The sequence below is a fragment of the Pimephales promelas genome, chromosome 19 (genome assembly GCF_988280905.1).
Source record: "Pimephales promelas chromosome 19, fPimPro1.hap1.1, whole genome shotgun sequence".
In the NCBI taxonomy this organism is placed as follows: Eukaryota; Metazoa; Chordata; class Actinopteri; order Cypriniformes; family Leuciscidae; genus Pimephales; species Pimephales promelas.
The window spans coordinates 31555843-31573341 of NC_142787.1; the positions used below are offsets into that span (position 1 = coordinate 31555843).

At 38.8% G+C, this 17499-nt stretch overlaps 1 protein-coding gene across 1 annotated transcript in view; it reads right to left on the bottom strand.

The window, feature by feature from the left end:
* wwc1 (WW and C2 domain containing 1) overlaps positions 1-17499 on the bottom strand; it is a 45589-nt gene that overhangs the window by 4301 nt on the left and 23789 nt on the right. Inside the window, exons 12-23 of the mRNA XM_039676771.2 lie at positions 17157-17246; positions 13830-14401; positions 11860-11977; positions 11619-11774; positions 8797-8989; positions 8582-8722; positions 7071-7135; positions 4540-4687; positions 4292-4456; positions 4105-4197; positions 2220-2450; positions 2030-2148 (exon numbers count right to left, since the gene is read on the bottom strand). Coding sequence (XP_039532705.2) covers positions 2030-2148; positions 2220-2450; positions 4105-4197; positions 4292-4456; positions 4540-4687; positions 7071-7135; positions 8582-8722; positions 8797-8989; positions 11619-11774; positions 11860-11977; positions 13830-14401; positions 17157-17246 — 2091 coding nt within the window. The remainder of the gene's footprint in view (positions 1-2029; positions 2149-2219; positions 2451-4104; positions 4198-4291; positions 4457-4539; positions 4688-7070; positions 7136-8581; positions 8723-8796; positions 8990-11618; positions 11775-11859; positions 11978-13829; positions 14402-17156; positions 17247-17499) is intronic.

A 17499-nucleotide genomic window follows, 5' to 3' on the forward strand; every position in this document is an offset into this window, starting at 1 on the left:
CGCCTCACCTCCGGGGCCGGATTAAGGATTTTGAAGGCCGATACGATACAAATATTTTGGGGTTTTAAAATCCGATATATATCGGCCGATATATATATTTTTTTTTTCAGAAACGCGCAAGAAAACACTAACAGATTTCCCTAACATTAGTTATTTATAGTTATTTATGAGTTTTAACTACAATAATATGATAATGCATTTTAAAAAGAAAGTTTCTTTTATTGTTAGAACAGACTGATGATAGTGGCGTTAGTGGTCAGCTAGTCTATGATGAGCCATAATTTAGCAATGGATAACGTCATACTGCAAATTGTAATACACACATTTTCAATATAACAGGCCAAGGAGAGATGATGCGTCTGTCACGCGCTATTAAAGAAATACTTCAGTCACATTGTCAAAAGTTAAAAGGACAGTCAGTCAACTACACTATAACAACGTAACGTTACTATTACTAGCTAATTCCGCTTCACTCTCGGCTTATTTAACAGCAAAACTGGACATGATAGTCACAAAGTTTGTCATGCTTATTTGAGTTTAGAGAACTGATGCGGATGATCTTTTAATTGTTATTCAAGCAATGACCAACTCAACGAGTGTTGCTCAATGAGTGCCCTCTGGTGGACAAACTATACAACTCCAACACTCATGACATGATTCAAGCGTGTTTCGTCCGTTTTTATTTTATTTTTGAAATATTAATTTATCGGCCATTATAACTGCCGATACCGATAGTTTGGAAAACGCCTAATATCGGCCGATATATCGGTCTGTCTTTGCTACATTTAGCCTTTAGCACATCTAGTGGATGCATAACGCAAACCCAGTCAAACGTTTGACCACAGTATCTTATGCGCCTTATAATCCGGTGCGCCCTATATATGAAAAATGTTCTAAAATAGGTCATTCATTGAAGGTGCGCCTTATAATCCGGTGCGCCTTATAGTGCGGAAAATACGGTATTTTTTAAACGACCACTCGTTTCGCTTGATAAGACCCTTATTCATCGTCTGGAATCGTTTAAAGCCCTTTGAACAGTTTGCACTGAAACTCTCATTTGGACCTTGAACCGTTTGGTCCCCATTGAAGTCCATTATATGGAGAAAATCATGGAATGTTTTCATCAAAAACCTTAATTTCTTTTCAACTGAAGAAAGAAAGACATGGACATCTTGGATGACACGGGGATGAGTAAATTATCATGTTTTTTTAAAAGTGAACTACTCCTTTAATAACTGTGGAAACCGATCATTAGTAACTTCAGACTATTGGGAATCAACTCTGAGTAAATACTCCTGTGAAGAGGGCTGATTGAGTTGCTCCAGATCAGTCGATTATGGGCTTTCATTTCAGTTTAACATGGTAGCTCCCTATTAGGGTTGGGTATCGTTTGAATTTGAACGATTCTGATTCCGATTCCTTGTTTCGATTCCGGTTCCTAACGATTCTCAATTCCGATTCTTTTAAGAGGCAGGGTCAAAAAAGTTTAGCTAACCTTGCTAACCAACGGCCTTTATGAAGGAAATACTCCTTTTGTCACAAATTTTGCATTTTGCCGAGATTTCGTTATTTTTAGAAAAGTGAAGCCACACTTTGGACCGCCGACGTAAGCTACTCATGTTCGACTCGCACGGTTATGCCAACACTTCCGGTAGACGCTTCTTCGTTGGTGTTGTTCAGCAGTTTCTTCTTCTGCTCGGCGGACTGAATATCGAAACTAGGAATCGAAATTTAAACTTTTGAACGATTCCGGGAAAAACGAAAAGTTAGTCCCGGTTCCAATCGATACTCGATTCTCGATACCCAACCCTACTCCTTATGTAGGCAATTAGACAACAAGGCAGCTCACTAGGTTTTGGACCTAAGATAATGTTTAGGATCAGTTCAGAAACAGTGACTTGGATGCACACAGAGAAGTAGTGGATAAAACATCACTGTATTCGTTCTGCACATGTGCATAACGAACCGAAAAGATCTGTTCCGGATTTTTCCGTGAAGCGTTCCACCCCTATTAGTAAAAGATGCCCACCTAAAGGACTGGACTCCAGGGACCTCCTTGAGGCTCTGTCCACGGATCTTGTGCACATCCTTGGCCGCCGCTCGCATCATCTTCTCTACCCTCTGTTCCTGTAGCTGCTCTTCCTGGGTCTGAGGAGAGAATGGCCAATCAAAATCCGCAGCTGGACCGGATGACGTTCTGGAAATCTACCGGGACTGACCTGTCTCTCCGCATGTTTGAGCAGCAGACGAAAGCGCTCGTCCTCCTGTACCCACGCGGGGAGGACGTGCTGGCCCTTCAGACGGGCGTTCTCCAGCTGCTCCTTCAGCTCCCGCAGCACACGCAGTTCCTCGTTCAGTCGGCTTTGCCGTGTGAGAGTCACCTGCAAGTCTAGCTCCAGATCCAGAGAGGTGCGCAGAAGCCCGTCCAGACCTTTGACCTGCATCGGTGGCTGTGTGTGTGTGTGAGAGAGAGAGAGAACAGAGGGGTGAAAACTTACTCAACTGCTCTGTTCCTTTATGTGTCAGCAATTAGACTTTACTTTTCTAATTTTAGATCAGTCTTAAAGGGATAGTTCACTTTGAAATGAATTTTTGGTATGTTTTATCTTACCTCAAGGGCATCCAAGATGTAGGTGTCTTTGTTTCCGCAGTAGTTTCAATTTTGACATTTTTAGGTCAAACCGTTCTTGTCTGTCAGTCATATAATGGAGGTCTATGGTCACCACCTCAAAGAGCATGCACTGAGAAGTCCAAATTAAACATGATTTAATGATTTGTAAATGTACACATTGATGGCCTAAGACACGAAACGAGCGGTTTGTGTGAGAAAATGAACAGTGTTTATATCGTTTTTACCTCTTGTTATCACAGCCACGTCCAAGTTATCTTTATAAAAACGATATAAATACTAGTTTTCTCAAAATAAAATATTGGTTTTCTCACACAAACCACTCGTTTCGTGTCTTAGGCCATCAATGTGTACTTACATTTACGAGTCATTAAATCATGTTTAATTTGGACTTCTCTGTGCATGCTCTTTGAGGTGGTGACCATAGACCTCCATTATATGACCTACAAATAAATATCAAAATTGGAACTACTGCGGAAACAAAGACACCTACATCTTGGATGCCCTTGAAGTGAACTGTCCCTTTAAAAGCAGTTTATGCAACCAGTCAAAAATCACTTGTCCATACACAGTATTTAACATGCTTTGAAATGTTTTAGTAACACATATGTAGATTAAAATTCTTTGTTGTTGTTCGGACCCAAACATCCTAATCCAAACAACGTCAAACTTGGCACTGAACTTAGCAAGACACACGTCAAGTTTGAAATCCATCGGACTAACGGTTCGAGAGATATGCAAATAAAAGATAACACACAGACAGACAAACAAAAAGACGTTCCTGTAATTTACAGATAGATAGATGAGATATGTGATATTTTTATATTACTGCTTTAAAGGGAGGTGGTACTTTATCCCCTTAATTAGGAGACTTTAAAAGCATGTACTATAAATCATTAAAGCTCTCTGTACAGTCCTCATTAGGCAAATCAATTCAGAATTACACTCTCGCTATGACACTGCTTTATAAGACTCAATGTAATGTGTCTCCTAAGGCACAGTGAGAGCAAATCTGACCTTTCTAGACCCAAATTTCCTCACTCTGAGACTGTGCTTCATTAACACTGACCTCAGGTCAGCACAGAAATGTCGGTATTAAATATTAAACTCGTGCTAATAAGCCTAAACTCCCCTTTCTAAGGAAAGTGTTTAGCTTTAGGGTTAATGAAATGCACGCAGTTTCCTAAGAAAAATCGAATGGGATCCCTAAATTGAATTTAATTCCATTTCTGATGTTCTGTCGAGATTAACTGCACAATTTATATGTTTGGGGGCCTATTTGAGATGGTTGAAGTGTGTTTATCAATTTGCATTTTTGGATTTATTAGGATTATAATTTCATTAGGACCATTTTCATAGGATTAGCAGAAGAAATTAAGCATCAATCTGAATATAAAGCATTTTTTTGGGTATTAAAGGACTGGTTTTAAATCATAAAAATCGTGAGATTTTTGTGTGTAATAGTTTCATGTTACCTTCTTCATTCGAACACTGCGTCTCTCAGAAGCGTTGCGGACGAATGGAGATTTCTTGGAAAGGGTGGAGCTGTCACTGTCGCTGCGGTTGATCTGGTGATTTAATGAAAAAATTTAATACAAATATTGATTTCTAATAATAATTTTAAATATCTAAATACATTTGTGTGTGAATCTATGCTCTCACCCTGCAGATATACTGGCTCTGAGGTCCAGGTGAGAATGTCTTGGACCGGATGATGGTGTTTCCTCGCATGAAAGGGTTTTGCTGATGAACATCGTGTCGTCGCTCCTTGGGCCGAACTACAGAAGCAGAATGGGGGAGTCCGTCCACACTTGTCTCCTTATTCACCTTGTGAGGCAAGGAGAGGATGTTGTTAAGTTTCATTGGAAAGGTACAACAAAAACTTCTATAAAAGCAATGAGAACGGTCACCTTTTCCGTTATCACTGCTGTTGGTCCAAGTTTAACCGGCTCTTCCTCCTGTTCCCACTGGCATTCATCGGGGTAGAACTCCTCACCCTCCTCAACATCACTACCTTCCCCGTCCACAAACACATCACCATCTAATGCCTCTGTGGCCCTGTAGGATCACGAATATGGGTTATTATGGCAAAGAATTACATAAATACGGCATATTCTGCAAACGCCCTTTTAGTGCGCCATGCCTTTCCAATCTCAAACATCAAAAACAAAGCTCTTACTGTGCGTTCACACCGGACGCGAATAGCGTGTCAAATACGACTAGTGAGACGCTTAATTGAACATCAGCTCGAGTTCAAATTTTTCAACTTGCACGGTAGACATTCGATCCCGGCAAACGCGTCGCCCAATTCGCGTCATTCGCAACGCCCTGCGCGAATTATGCGTCTATTCGCGTCTTTGCATTGATTTTGTATGTAATCTACTCGCGCAAATAATGGGCTCTATGCACGGCGTTATTTCCGGTGAAGCATTAGGGATGCTCGATAACTTCCGCCGATCATAGAGTCCAATGCAATACCGAGAATTTATATTGAATTTTATACTCCATGGTTATACTAATGAAACGTTAGTCACAAAAACAGATAAAACAGACACCCCTCGTTGTGTTTATGCTTCTTTTTAAAATTATATTAAATAAACATAACTATATATAAAATTACATCTAAACGTATGTACGTTTCGTTTCAAAGACGGGAGGACAGTAAATATTGAAGACTCTGCCATAATCCGGTTTTCTCCTGTTTTCCTTCGCTTTAATCTACACAACCGGAAATGGACGAGCATCCTTACGTCAAATGCGGAACTTATGCGTGCATATAGCCCATTCAATTCGCGTTCGGTGTGAAACACTATTAGCCTACTGTGCGTTCACACCGGACGCTAATAGCACGTCAAATTCGCGTCTACCGCGTCTAGTTTGACGCTTGACCACTTTGTGTTAATTCGCGCGTCAAGAGTGAAACTGACGCGCGTAAAAACAAGAGTTTTGAAGGGAAATTTTCGCGCGTCAGAATCGAAATCCGTTGGCGGCCATTTTTTATGTAGACCGAGCGTTCATCGAGAGAGTCACCGCTCTAGATTGGCTCTGAAGAGCAGAACGGCGGCGTGGGGATCATCGTCGCCGTATTTGTGTCCACCGGACCTTTAGAGGTGAACCGTTTGGCTAGTTTCACCATTTGCTCGCTCCAGGAGCTGCGCTGGATGACGGCCGCTGTCAGCGGTACTTCCGCCTGTCCCGCGCCCAGTTTGATGACTGTTGTCCCGCATCGGAGCGAGGATCGCCCTCATCCATCTAATCTGTCATTTGTTTTGATGATAAATAGAGCCATCGTCCAAAAGTTATTAACCTGTCAAAGATCATCAAACTCATCAAAGATGAGTTTTAAAAGACAAAATTATTGACTACAGGGGGACTTTAACGCAATTATTAAGCGTTTCGGGCTGCTTGTTTGAGCTTGATATCAACAAAATCAAGAAGAGTAAAGACACACAGAAGAGAGTAATGCCTCTGATGTGAATTTAAATACATCATTACCTATTTGTTCAGTTTCGTTCCGTACACACTGCCTAGAATTTAGCTAAAACATATATTTTCGGGAGTTAACTCATTAAGAAAAAGCTAATTGCTAAACTGTTTGTGTTCAGAAGAACAGAATTAAGCAAAAAAAGGAGAACCGACAAACGAATTTATCTGTAGTATGTGCGTGGCCATAGTCTGTCTATATTAAAATCTACTAATACATGTAGAAGCTGCAATTACTTTTACATTATTTGGCTTTCTTTTTTAGTTAGCGAAAAAAATTGTTAGTTTTCACTGTTGTACTCAGACCATCAGTACTGAAAGTCACAGTGCTCCGAATTAAAAAGAAAGTTATTGTGGTGTTTTGAGGTCTAAGTTAAACCGTAATGATCCTAAAAGAGCAACACTTTTACGTATCTAGTCTGAGTGAGGGTGGAAAATGCTGCCATGCCACATTCCTGTCTTTGTTTTTAATTTCCATGACAGGTGGTTTGTGGTTGAATCACCCTCGAAAACAAACAGGCTTTGTAAAGTGCAGTTTTGGTTCAAATCATGAGACTGTCCTTCAGCCAATCCAAAAGAGGCAAGGTGAGCTCATTTCGAGTCCAGAAAATGACACGAGAGAGGAAATATGCCCCTCAGTATTGCTCAAACACAGTCCTTGGATCAGTTGTTCATCCTGTTTGTGTTACTAATGTAATTTTGGCGGAGCAGATCAAACACCAGGGGAAGTGAGTCATCGTGTGCCGTCTCGCTGTGATAAATTCCCACGAGACACCAGAAAGGAGGTCAGTCCGTAAGAAAATAGGAAGAGAAGGAATATGAGATTCAAACAGCTTGTTAATTGCTTGTGTTGATCCTGATTTGAGACCCAGACTCACACTGACACATTGTTAAGTTGACAGCTGTGCTGAAATAGATTAAAGCTTATTATATTGGTGTTGTAGTGGCCGTAACGTACCAGTCCTCCACAGGAACGTTCTCCAGGTGTGCAGTGGCGCTCTCTGAGGTGCTGGGAGCTGAAGCCTAAAAATGAATAATAAGATAAAGATTATTATTATGCATTTAAAAACATCCTTGATTTAGGCTTTTCTGCAATATATTACTTAAAATTTGTCTTATACCTGGTGGTCACAGATGCATGCTAATTGTTTCTAAATGTAATACTATTACTATGGCCAATTATTGGAAATTTGTGAATTTTGTGTCCTGTTATTGTTTTAGATACACATGATTTTGTTGGAAGAAGTGGATAAACTATTATTTAACAAAATTAACCTAAAATGCAAGGTAGATATATTTAAATATATATTTAAAAAAATCATCATAAAATGGTGATTTTGGTCCATCCCAACTTAGAGGGTTTGATCTTCTCAACTTTATTCAAAATGTATCAAAACAAACTACATAATAATTTTCACTATGTCAAAACTACAAATTTTAAATTATCAATTGAATTAAAGTACCTGGTAATATTATAATATCATCATCTCACATTTGCACATTTATTATTGAAGGAGTAGTTCACTTTAAAAAAAAAAAAAAGAAAACTTTTGCTGATAATTTACTCACCCCCGTGTCATCCAAGATGTCCATGTCTTTCTTTCTTCATTCGAAAAGAAATTAAGGTTTTTGATGAAAACATTCCAGGATTTTCTCCATATAATGGACTTCAATGGGGTCCAAAAGACAGTTTCAGTGCAAACTGTTCAAAGGGCTTTAAACGACACCAGACGATGAATAAGGGTCTTATCAAGCGAAACGATCGCTCATTTAAAAAATAAATAACAAATTTTAAGTTTTATGAGCTCAAATGCTCGCCTTGCTCTGTTCTGTGATGCGTGTTCGTGACTCTCCTGTTCGAACTCGTTCATCAAAATGAACGAATCTTTTTTCGTGTCATTTGGTTCATTCAACGATATGTTCATTTTTATGAGCAAAAACTCTCATTTGGACCTTGAACCGTTTGGTTCCCATTGAAGTCCATTACATGGAGAAAAATCCTGGAATGTTTTCATCAAAAACCTTAATTTCTTTTCGACTGAAGAAAGAAAGACGTGGACATCTTGGATGACACGGGGGTGAGTAAATTATCAGCAACTACTCCTTTAAAAAAAATCATCTCACAAGATAAAATAGCTTATTTTGTGCCTTATTCATGGAAAGTACCAGTAAAATCTAGATTAAATAACCATCATAAAAGAACAGACTGTTTGCAAATTCAAAACTGCCGATAATAAGTGAAGCAACTAATTCTATGTAATTTGATCATCAACAGTATTAGAAAGCAGAAAGGACTTTTCGGGCAAGAAATAATCCATTTCTTCATTAGAATGACGCAAGAACTGGATATAATATTTATGAATACTCCATTTTCCTCGATGAGCTTAGCAGTTTGGCAAGACCGTTTCCAAGAAATGTTAGTAAAGCATTTAGCTGTGGTGAGGTAAAATGAGTGTGTGTGTGTTTTACCAGCTCCTGCTGAGCGGAGACCTCTGTCTCCTTGTGCTTTCTATCCATTTCTGGCATGTACGTGCAGTTGAGGAGGTTGTACCACTTGGTGCACCACTCCTCTGAATACTCCTCATCAGCCAAACTGATCTGAGCACCAGCCTTTAAGACAAAAAAACACACTTTAGACACTTCAGGCATCATGCTGTTTGCTCAATCTCAGATCAGACACTCACTAGACAGTCTTCTCGGCCGGATTTGCTGGTGGTACAGACATCAATGCGTAGGGTCTTCTGTCTGAGGGCAGTGGAGGACATCTGCAGGCTAAACGCTTCCTTGAGCTCTAAGGGCTCCTGCGGAAGAGCGCCGTGGGTGCGGAACAAACAGCGAACGGGCTCGGAGCACGGCAGCACCACCACACGAACATATCTGCAATAGATTAAAACCAACAGAAGTTCAAATCTAATCAGAGATGGGGCCCTATTTTAAGGATCTAAGCGCATGCATAGTCTAGGGCGCACGGCACAAGTGCACTTAGGGCGTGTCCGAATCCACTTTTGTTCTTTGACGACAGAAAAAAGTAGGACTGGGTATTGACACAAATTTCAAAAAATTCGATTCGATTCAATATCGATTATTTTGGATATCAGTAACAATAAAAGGCCATTTTTCTCAAGGGAATCAAATCTCTTAACTAATGCTGTAAACTATGGGAGTCTAGTTGTAGCCAATAGGCTTCATTAGCCTAATATGAAGGTAATAATCAACTGTTTTGTAGCTATACAAACACTTAAATTACACTTTTATTTATTTTTATAATAAGAAGATTATATGAAATATAAACATTTAAATGGTGGCTGTCATAAAAAAACTTGCCATTTATTCAAATATTGAAGAACATTAAGATTATAATGCATATGTAATATGGTGTATATATTTAGCAAGATGCTCCTCTCTGGAGTTATTTTTTCTAGCTGACTAACGAGTTTATGTGCGTTTTCTGAGGTAAATATGACGATACATTGATTACAAGCTGTTTAATTGACGTCTTTCCACGGTTGAAACGCTGATTGAGTAAATCAATGTGACATGATCCGGATTTCGAAATTTTTGAAACACACTTTCAGATGCTCATTCATGTTTATTTGGCGCTGTGACTGGTATTATTGAGCCGGAAGAGAGATCAGCGCTGCTGCTTCTCCAGAGCGATCTCACGCCACAGCGACAAAACACTATTTATGTTTTTGAATTTCTAAAGAAAATGGACGTAATTTGAAAATTGAGACTTTGTTTCATATCAATAGTAACAAAGGACAAAGATTATTGCGATTTTTTGGATGCGCGCAGCCGCGATACAATGATCCATTCATTCAAATGAAACAGGATGACTAATCGATTCTTGAGATTTAAGAATCGATATCGGTTCGTTAAAATGGTCTAAAAGCGCTGTCCCCATTCTCTTAATGAGCAATGGGTGTGTTTTGGGGCATAACGTGCAATAGACCAATCAGAGTGTAATTTCCCAGTTCCTTTAAAAGCCAGTTGTGCTCAAGCCATGGCGGATTCGCTTTCTACATGCTGGAATTTGCAAGCAGAAAGACTCGAGAGAGCAAACAGATCTGCTCGTGTGTGAAAAAAGCAACCCATCTACGGGATGTGATGGATTTTTTTTAATTAATCATAACTAACATTTATTTTTCTGGCAGAAACAACATCCATATGGTGTTGAATTAGGGATGCACGATATATCGGCCAGCATATCGGTATCGGCCGATATATGTTCGTTTTTAATGTTATCGTTATCGGCCTGGTAAGAAAATGTGGCCGATATATTAAAGCCGATAAATAACGTATTATTCCCTTCAGCTGAGACACTTGTTGAGAACTGTTTATGTTTAGGAATTTCTTGAAATATGATTGAAATCTCTTCAAAAAATGAAAATACGGTTCGGTACAACATGTGCAACGCAAATCTGTCATATCGGCTAAACAACACTATAATGAGAACATCATTATAATTGTGCGCTTGGGACGTGGATTTAATTGTGAGACTTTTGTTTTTGTAATCAGGCTCTCAAAATTAGATACAAATTTGGATTTCAGTTTATCGGCCGATATATCGGTTATCGGCTTTCAAATATAACGAATTATCGGTTATCGGTATCGGCCAAAATTTTCATATCGGTGCATCCCTATGAATCTTAAATTTTCCAAACCCTTTGGTTGAAAACTTGTGACTTGAGTGTGTGAGTGTATAGATAACAAATGGGTTTCAATTAAAAGAAATGGAGGTGGAACAATATATTTTAGGTTGAGGCATCAAATAACTAAATCAATTGTCAATTCAAGGAGTCGCGCTCCAAAATGACTCTCAATGCATTTCAATTTCGGCGTTATGTTGGACTACGGCAACATTTTGTGTAAATATGCATAAAAGCCATAATAAAAATGCCTGTACTGTCAGGTTTCACTATTTTTGTGTATTGAAATGAAATTGTCACTATACACATGTACAATGAGATTAAAAGCAACTTCTTTTCCAGTATCAACATGTAGAGACTTAAATAACCACCTAAATTCAAATAATCAAACAGTAGTGCAAAAGGAGAGGTAGATGTTATCAATATTATGAAAATATTAAATGTTAAATATTGCACACTAAGTGGATATAAGAAAGTCCGGGGGTTGAGAATTTAGACTATGAAGTCAATGCATATGTGAATTCAAAATGGTTATGGCTTTTGGAAAAAAACTGTTCTTAAATCTATTGGTCCTTGTTTTCATGCACCTGTATCGCCTACCTGAGGGCAACAGGTCAAAGCCAGGGTGGGAGCTATCCTTGATGATATTTTTCGCTCTGCTAAGGCGAAAAATCCAAAATCATTTGAGAGAAAGACTCGCAAAGTATCTGTGAATCGATTCCTCCACTTCATATTACCATTTTGCAACTATTGAACGGCTTAATTGCAGAGGTGCTTCATCAAAAGTACATCCCGCTGATTAAAATGAATGTCTCTCTCTTTAAATGAAGCTGTCTGAGAGAGAGCGCAATCCTTACATGTTCTGGTCGGCTGGCAGGGAGAGCGCGCTATAGTTGGACAGCTGCATTACGAACACCGTGAACCTCTTCTCTTTCGCCTCATACTTCAGGCCGAGTTGGATCTGAGCGCTCACGTCATCGTAACCCAGCAGCTGCTCGACAGGAAGCCCGGGCCTGAGGGGAATGAACAGCACCGTTTTACTCTCCAAATCAGGGTCTGTGGATAAACATCACTTATAATGGCTCTCTAGCAGCCTACCTTTTCTCCGAGGGCTCGTACACCCCACTGTCGCCCGCAACCGATTCGTCAGACACCGCCGACGTCACTCCCGCCTTCTTGGACCCAGGCGCGGACACCCTCGCTTGCGTAACAGAATCTAACACAGAGAAAGGACGAGTGGAAATGTGAGATGTGTCACTATGGAAAGGTTTGTGAGTGAGTTCGCCTGCTGGGCTAGATGGGAGTGAGCTGAAAGTCGACCCTAACGCACTGGACGTTCAGACGGTTTCTCTAGTTTCAGGAGGAATTCTGGGTTGCCAGAGACAAATGATGAAGGAAACGGAAAAATCTTGCAGTTCTTCTTAGACATGTATTCTTTGTATTTGTGTTGGTTTCATGTGGTTTTGAAAAAAAAAAAAAACATTTTTAAGAAAAGTATCAATTTGCAAATAACCATTATTTTAACCCTTGTGCCTCAATTGAAAAAAGTTACACATAGGTACATAGAGGACAAAAATGTCCATGTCAAAAAACTGTCATAAAAATATGACGCTTCGAAGTTTGGTATCATTTTAAAGAAGTCCCTTTGCAGATTATCGCTGAAGTAATAATAAGTAAATCCAAAAAAAAGTTTTATATAAAATATATATTTTATCAAAACTGCAATAAAATCAAAGCCATAAATCTAAATAGGTTGTGTTCCAAATTTGAGGATGATATCTCAAAAAATGAGCTTTGTTTGGGCGTAGTAACATATTTTCCCCATTGCGTGCCAACAAAACAGGAATAAAGCAATATTTGTTTTATAGGCCAAACTTAAAAAAATGGCACCATCTGATAAAAAAGTGTAAAAAAATAAAAATGTGAAATGTGAAAGCCTCTTTACAAAGATTGCATTATTTTATAGTTTACTGAAACGGGGATTAAAAATCCCCGAAGTTTCAATGGGGACATTTTTGTCCAAAAGGCGCTTTGTACCTAATGCTAAAAAAATTTTGTTTAAGAAAATGATGGTGAAATAGTAAAATTCCAATAAAAATACACACCTGTGCCAATTTTTTTGCAGTTAGCTTTAACACAGGCAAAGTGATCAAAAAAACAAAACTGAAAAGGACAAAAATGTCCATAAGGATGCACAAGGGTTAATATGGATTAATCCAGCATAATTAGTCGATTCGTCTAACTAATGACTTTTGTCAAGTAATCTATAGATTATTTCTGATTATACAACAGGGCTGTTGAATGCTTAATTCTGATTGGTTGAGAACGTTCTAAAGGTGTGCGATTACTTTCAGGGAAACGCACGGCTAAAGTAGTTAACAGATCCATATCACTGCGCATAGTTGCTGTGAAGATTTAAGTTCATATTTAGATTATAGGAAATTGCAATGGAAGACGATTTCGATATTTAGATCTTCAGAGTGAAAGGTAAAACTTCTGAAAACTCTGTGTAAACAATGAGTGACGTACACGCGCAAGAGATCACTTCCGCCACTTTCCGGGACGCTTGCGCAGATCACTTGGACGCGGCTGTGATTACACGAGGTAAAAACAATATAAATACTGTTCGTTTTCTCACACAAACCGCTCGTTTCGTGTCTTAGGCCATCAGTGTGTACTTACATTTACGAGTCATTAAATCATGTTTAATTTGGACTTCTCTGTGCATGCTCTTTGAGGTGGTGACCATAGACCTCCATTATATGACTGACACACAAAATATCAAAATTAAAAACTACTGCGGAAACAAAGACACCTACATCTTGGATGCCCTTGAGGTAAGATAAAACATACCAAAAATTAATTTCAAAGTGAACTATCCCTTTAACAGAGACATTGCTTTTGGTTGTTTTGTTCATTTATCGTGGATATTTAAAATGTTTTCCATTTTCAGTGTTCAATAGTCTTTAGAAAAGGTTTATCGCAATCATTTCTTGGACAATTTATCGTCCAGCAAAATTTGTTATCGTGACAGGCCTGTGAGCAACAAAACACGTTGAGCAATGTACCTTTGGAAGACTCTACTGCGGCCATAATGCTGTCCTGTTTGCTGTCCCGGTAAGCCAGCCGCCCCTGCTGCCCGTCCTCTTCCAGCCGGAGCTCCATCAGCCTGGTCTGCAGATCTACGTCCAACTGTGAGGCCGGCCCAGAAAAGGCCTCTCCTGACAGGAAGGAAGCGTCAGTAACAAGGGGCGAGCAAGGAGGAGAGAGGGAAGACAGCGAGGAGCGCGGGGACAGGGAGCTCATGGAGTGAGGCGTCTCCGAAAGCCTCAGCGCTTGTGTTCTCTGGGCCAGCCCCGGCCCGCCGCCGCCCACCCGCCCGGACGAGGACGACACCTCGTTCTCATGGATGGTGGTGATTGAACTGGAAGGCCTGTAACCGGAGGCACTTCCATCCTGCAAAATATAGTCCAGTTTGTCCTGGAAGTCAGAGTCGCCCAGTTCGGGCTGCTCCAGGTAGATGTCGGTGAAGCTGAGAGAGGAAGTGGAGCCCATGCTGGAGGTGGCCAGGGACCCTCGGCTGGACGTCAGCGACCCGCGACTGGATCCCGAGGAACACGACAGCGTGCTGGCGGACAGACTGGAGTTTGACGGCGAAGGAAAGAGACAGAAGGAGAGAGGGAAAGTTAAAGGAGTAGTTCACTTTTCAAAAACACTTTTGCTGATAATTTACTCGCCCCCGTGTCATCCAAGATGTCCATGTCTTTCTTTCTTCAGTCGAAAAGAAATTAAGGTTTTTGATGAAAACATTCCAGGATTTTCTCCATATAATGGATTTCAATGGGGACCAAAAGACAGTTTCAGTGCAAAATGTTCAAAGGGCTTTAAACGATTCCAGACGATGAATAAGGGTCTTACGATCGCTCATTTAAAAAAATAAATAACAAAGTTTAAGTTTTATAAGCTCAAATGCTCGCCTTGCTGTGACGCACGCTTGAGACTCTCCTGTTCGAAGTCGTTCATCAAAATGAACAAATCTTTTTCCGAGTCAATTCGTTCGTTTTGTTCGTTGAATGAACCAAATGACTCGGAAAAAGATTCGTTCATTTTGATGAACGGGTTCGAACAGGAGAGTCACGAACGCGCATCACAAAACACAGCAAGGCGAGCATTTGAGCTTATGAAACTTAAACTTTGTTATTTATTTATTAAATGAGTGATCGTTTTGCTTGATAAGACCCTTATTCATCTTCTGGAATCGTTTAAAGCCCTTTGAACAGTTTGCACTGAAACTGTCATTTGGACCTTGAACCGTTTGGACCCCATTGAAGTCCATTATATGGAGAAAATCCTGAAATGTTTTCATCAAAAACCTTAATTTCTTTTCCACTGAAGAAAGAAAGACATGGACATCTTGGATGACACGGGGGTGAGTAACTCCTTTAATCCAGTTCATGCTTTTTCCCCTGGCCCCAAAATCATCTCACTCTACTCTAAACCTTGACATGAAATGCATTCTGCTTTAAAGCAAACATGCTAATGAAGGCTCACAAGGGACTGTTCCTCCTTTGATGAGCCTCAACTAGACGCCGAGGATGAATTAAGCATTAGTCGTAATAAAAAGTAAGGGCAAAGCCATTGGTAAAGTTAACAAGAGCGCTTGGTTGCATAGTTTCACAACTTCAAAAAGTCTGATTCTTCTGATATTCTAATATAATTGCAAAGTCATTACATCATAATAGTATTACAAAGTCATTACATCATATACCGTGACGAAACGTGCTTATGATATGCAGATTCCTCTTACTGCTAATATGCAAAACTGCCTAATAAATGAGTTACATTTACATTTGCTTTTTATTATAACTTTCCCACCATTAACCCTGTTTTGGAGTCACACTTGATATCTTGACCGGACACCTAAAAATTAAATTTCCTCCATCCCAGTAAAACCATTGCAATTTATTTTTGTTCTATAATATTTATTCTTTGTAATTTAGTATTTTGAGACAATTTGATTGAATTTATTAATATTTATGCAATATTTATGGTCTATTTTGCCATGGAAATATATATATATATATATATATTATATTTTTCAAAAAATTATTGATGCAGTATTTTTGTTTAATATAGAGTCTAGGCCTTCAAAAAAAAAAAAAAAAATTTTTGAAGAACATTAGCACCATCTGGTTACAGTATAGAGAAAAAGCATAGACTCATGGTGTAACCACTAGATGGCATGTACAGCTCTCTATGGAGAAGCATGTGAATTCCCCAGCTGTTTATGAACACATTTTTTATTTATTTTTTGGTGGATTTGAATATATAGTTGAAACAATCTCAAAAACGATTTTTTTTTTTTTTAAATGTAAAAAATAAATAAATAAAAATCTGTGAATTTGTGTTTTTGTCAATTTCCCATTCATTTCCTATGGGGTCATTTTTGACCAAAGACCACAAGTGTTACAATATGCCATAAAAGTCACTAAGTTTCATAACATTCCGATGAAGCTGTGATTTTTAGAAATTCAAAACAGAAAATTTTTCAGTCACAAATCACCGAAGAGCACCTGAGGGTTAAAATGAGTTTTAAATGTTCTAGGGATGCACAATATATCAGTATCATATTCGTTCAATTTACTATATTTTTCTTCCACAAAAAAAGATATTTCACGCAAAAATAAAAAAACTATGTCATCATCAACCTTGCATGCATGATTTGCGATAAGAAACGTCATTGGTCAAACTGAATTGGTTATAATTCTTACGTTTGAGCTTGTTTATCATATTTGATGTGATCCATGTGTGTGTGCAGAGATTAAAATAGCCTAAACTAAAAGCCTGCTTCATTATATAAAGCAACTTGATACGTATGGATTATTTTTACAATGTGTTTTAGAACTTTTTGAAGCTTGAAAAATGAACTTTAATAATATAAATAAGTTGATGAGAATTTATATTAAAAAAATACTTCATTTGTGTTCCAAAGATGAACAAAAGTCTTTAGGTTGAACTCTCCCTTTAAAAGAACTAATCATTTCATCATAACACTTTTAAATGTTTGACATCATAGATTTTTCATATTGTACATTATAATATTATGTCATTATATATAGAATTATAATTTCACTTATAGCATAGTTTTTTTTAGTATATAGTATAGACCTTTAATACTTTTTTCAATTTAAATGTTAATAACTGACATTTATAGGTTATTGTCAGTAGCAGTAATGTGACTGTAATGATCAGTTTATCAGTATTGGCCAGAATTGATTAACATTGGTGAATCCCAATTAAGACAAAAGGGAGAAAAAGTAAATATTTGATGATGTCCATATTATGAGTGTTATTTGCATTGTTCATTTAATGTAAATGTGAGGTTTGGACGATACCTTTTCAGCTGGGTGTGCAGGGAAGACGCCAACCGCACCGTCTCCTCCAGCTCCTTCACGAGTTTGTTCCTCCTGTAGTGCAGCCTCAACCTGAGCACAGCAACACACACAACTTGGGGATTCAGTACTATAGGGTACGGATTCAGTACTATATGGGGTGACGATGGCGCAGTGGATGAGACACATGCCTTTGGTGTGAGAGACCTGGGTTTGAATCCACTGTGAGACACCAATGTGTCCCTGAGCAAGACACTTAACCCCTAGTTGCTCCAGAGCCGTGCGACCTCTGACATATATAGCAATTGTAAGTCGCTTTGGATAAAAGAGTCAGCTAAATATAAAT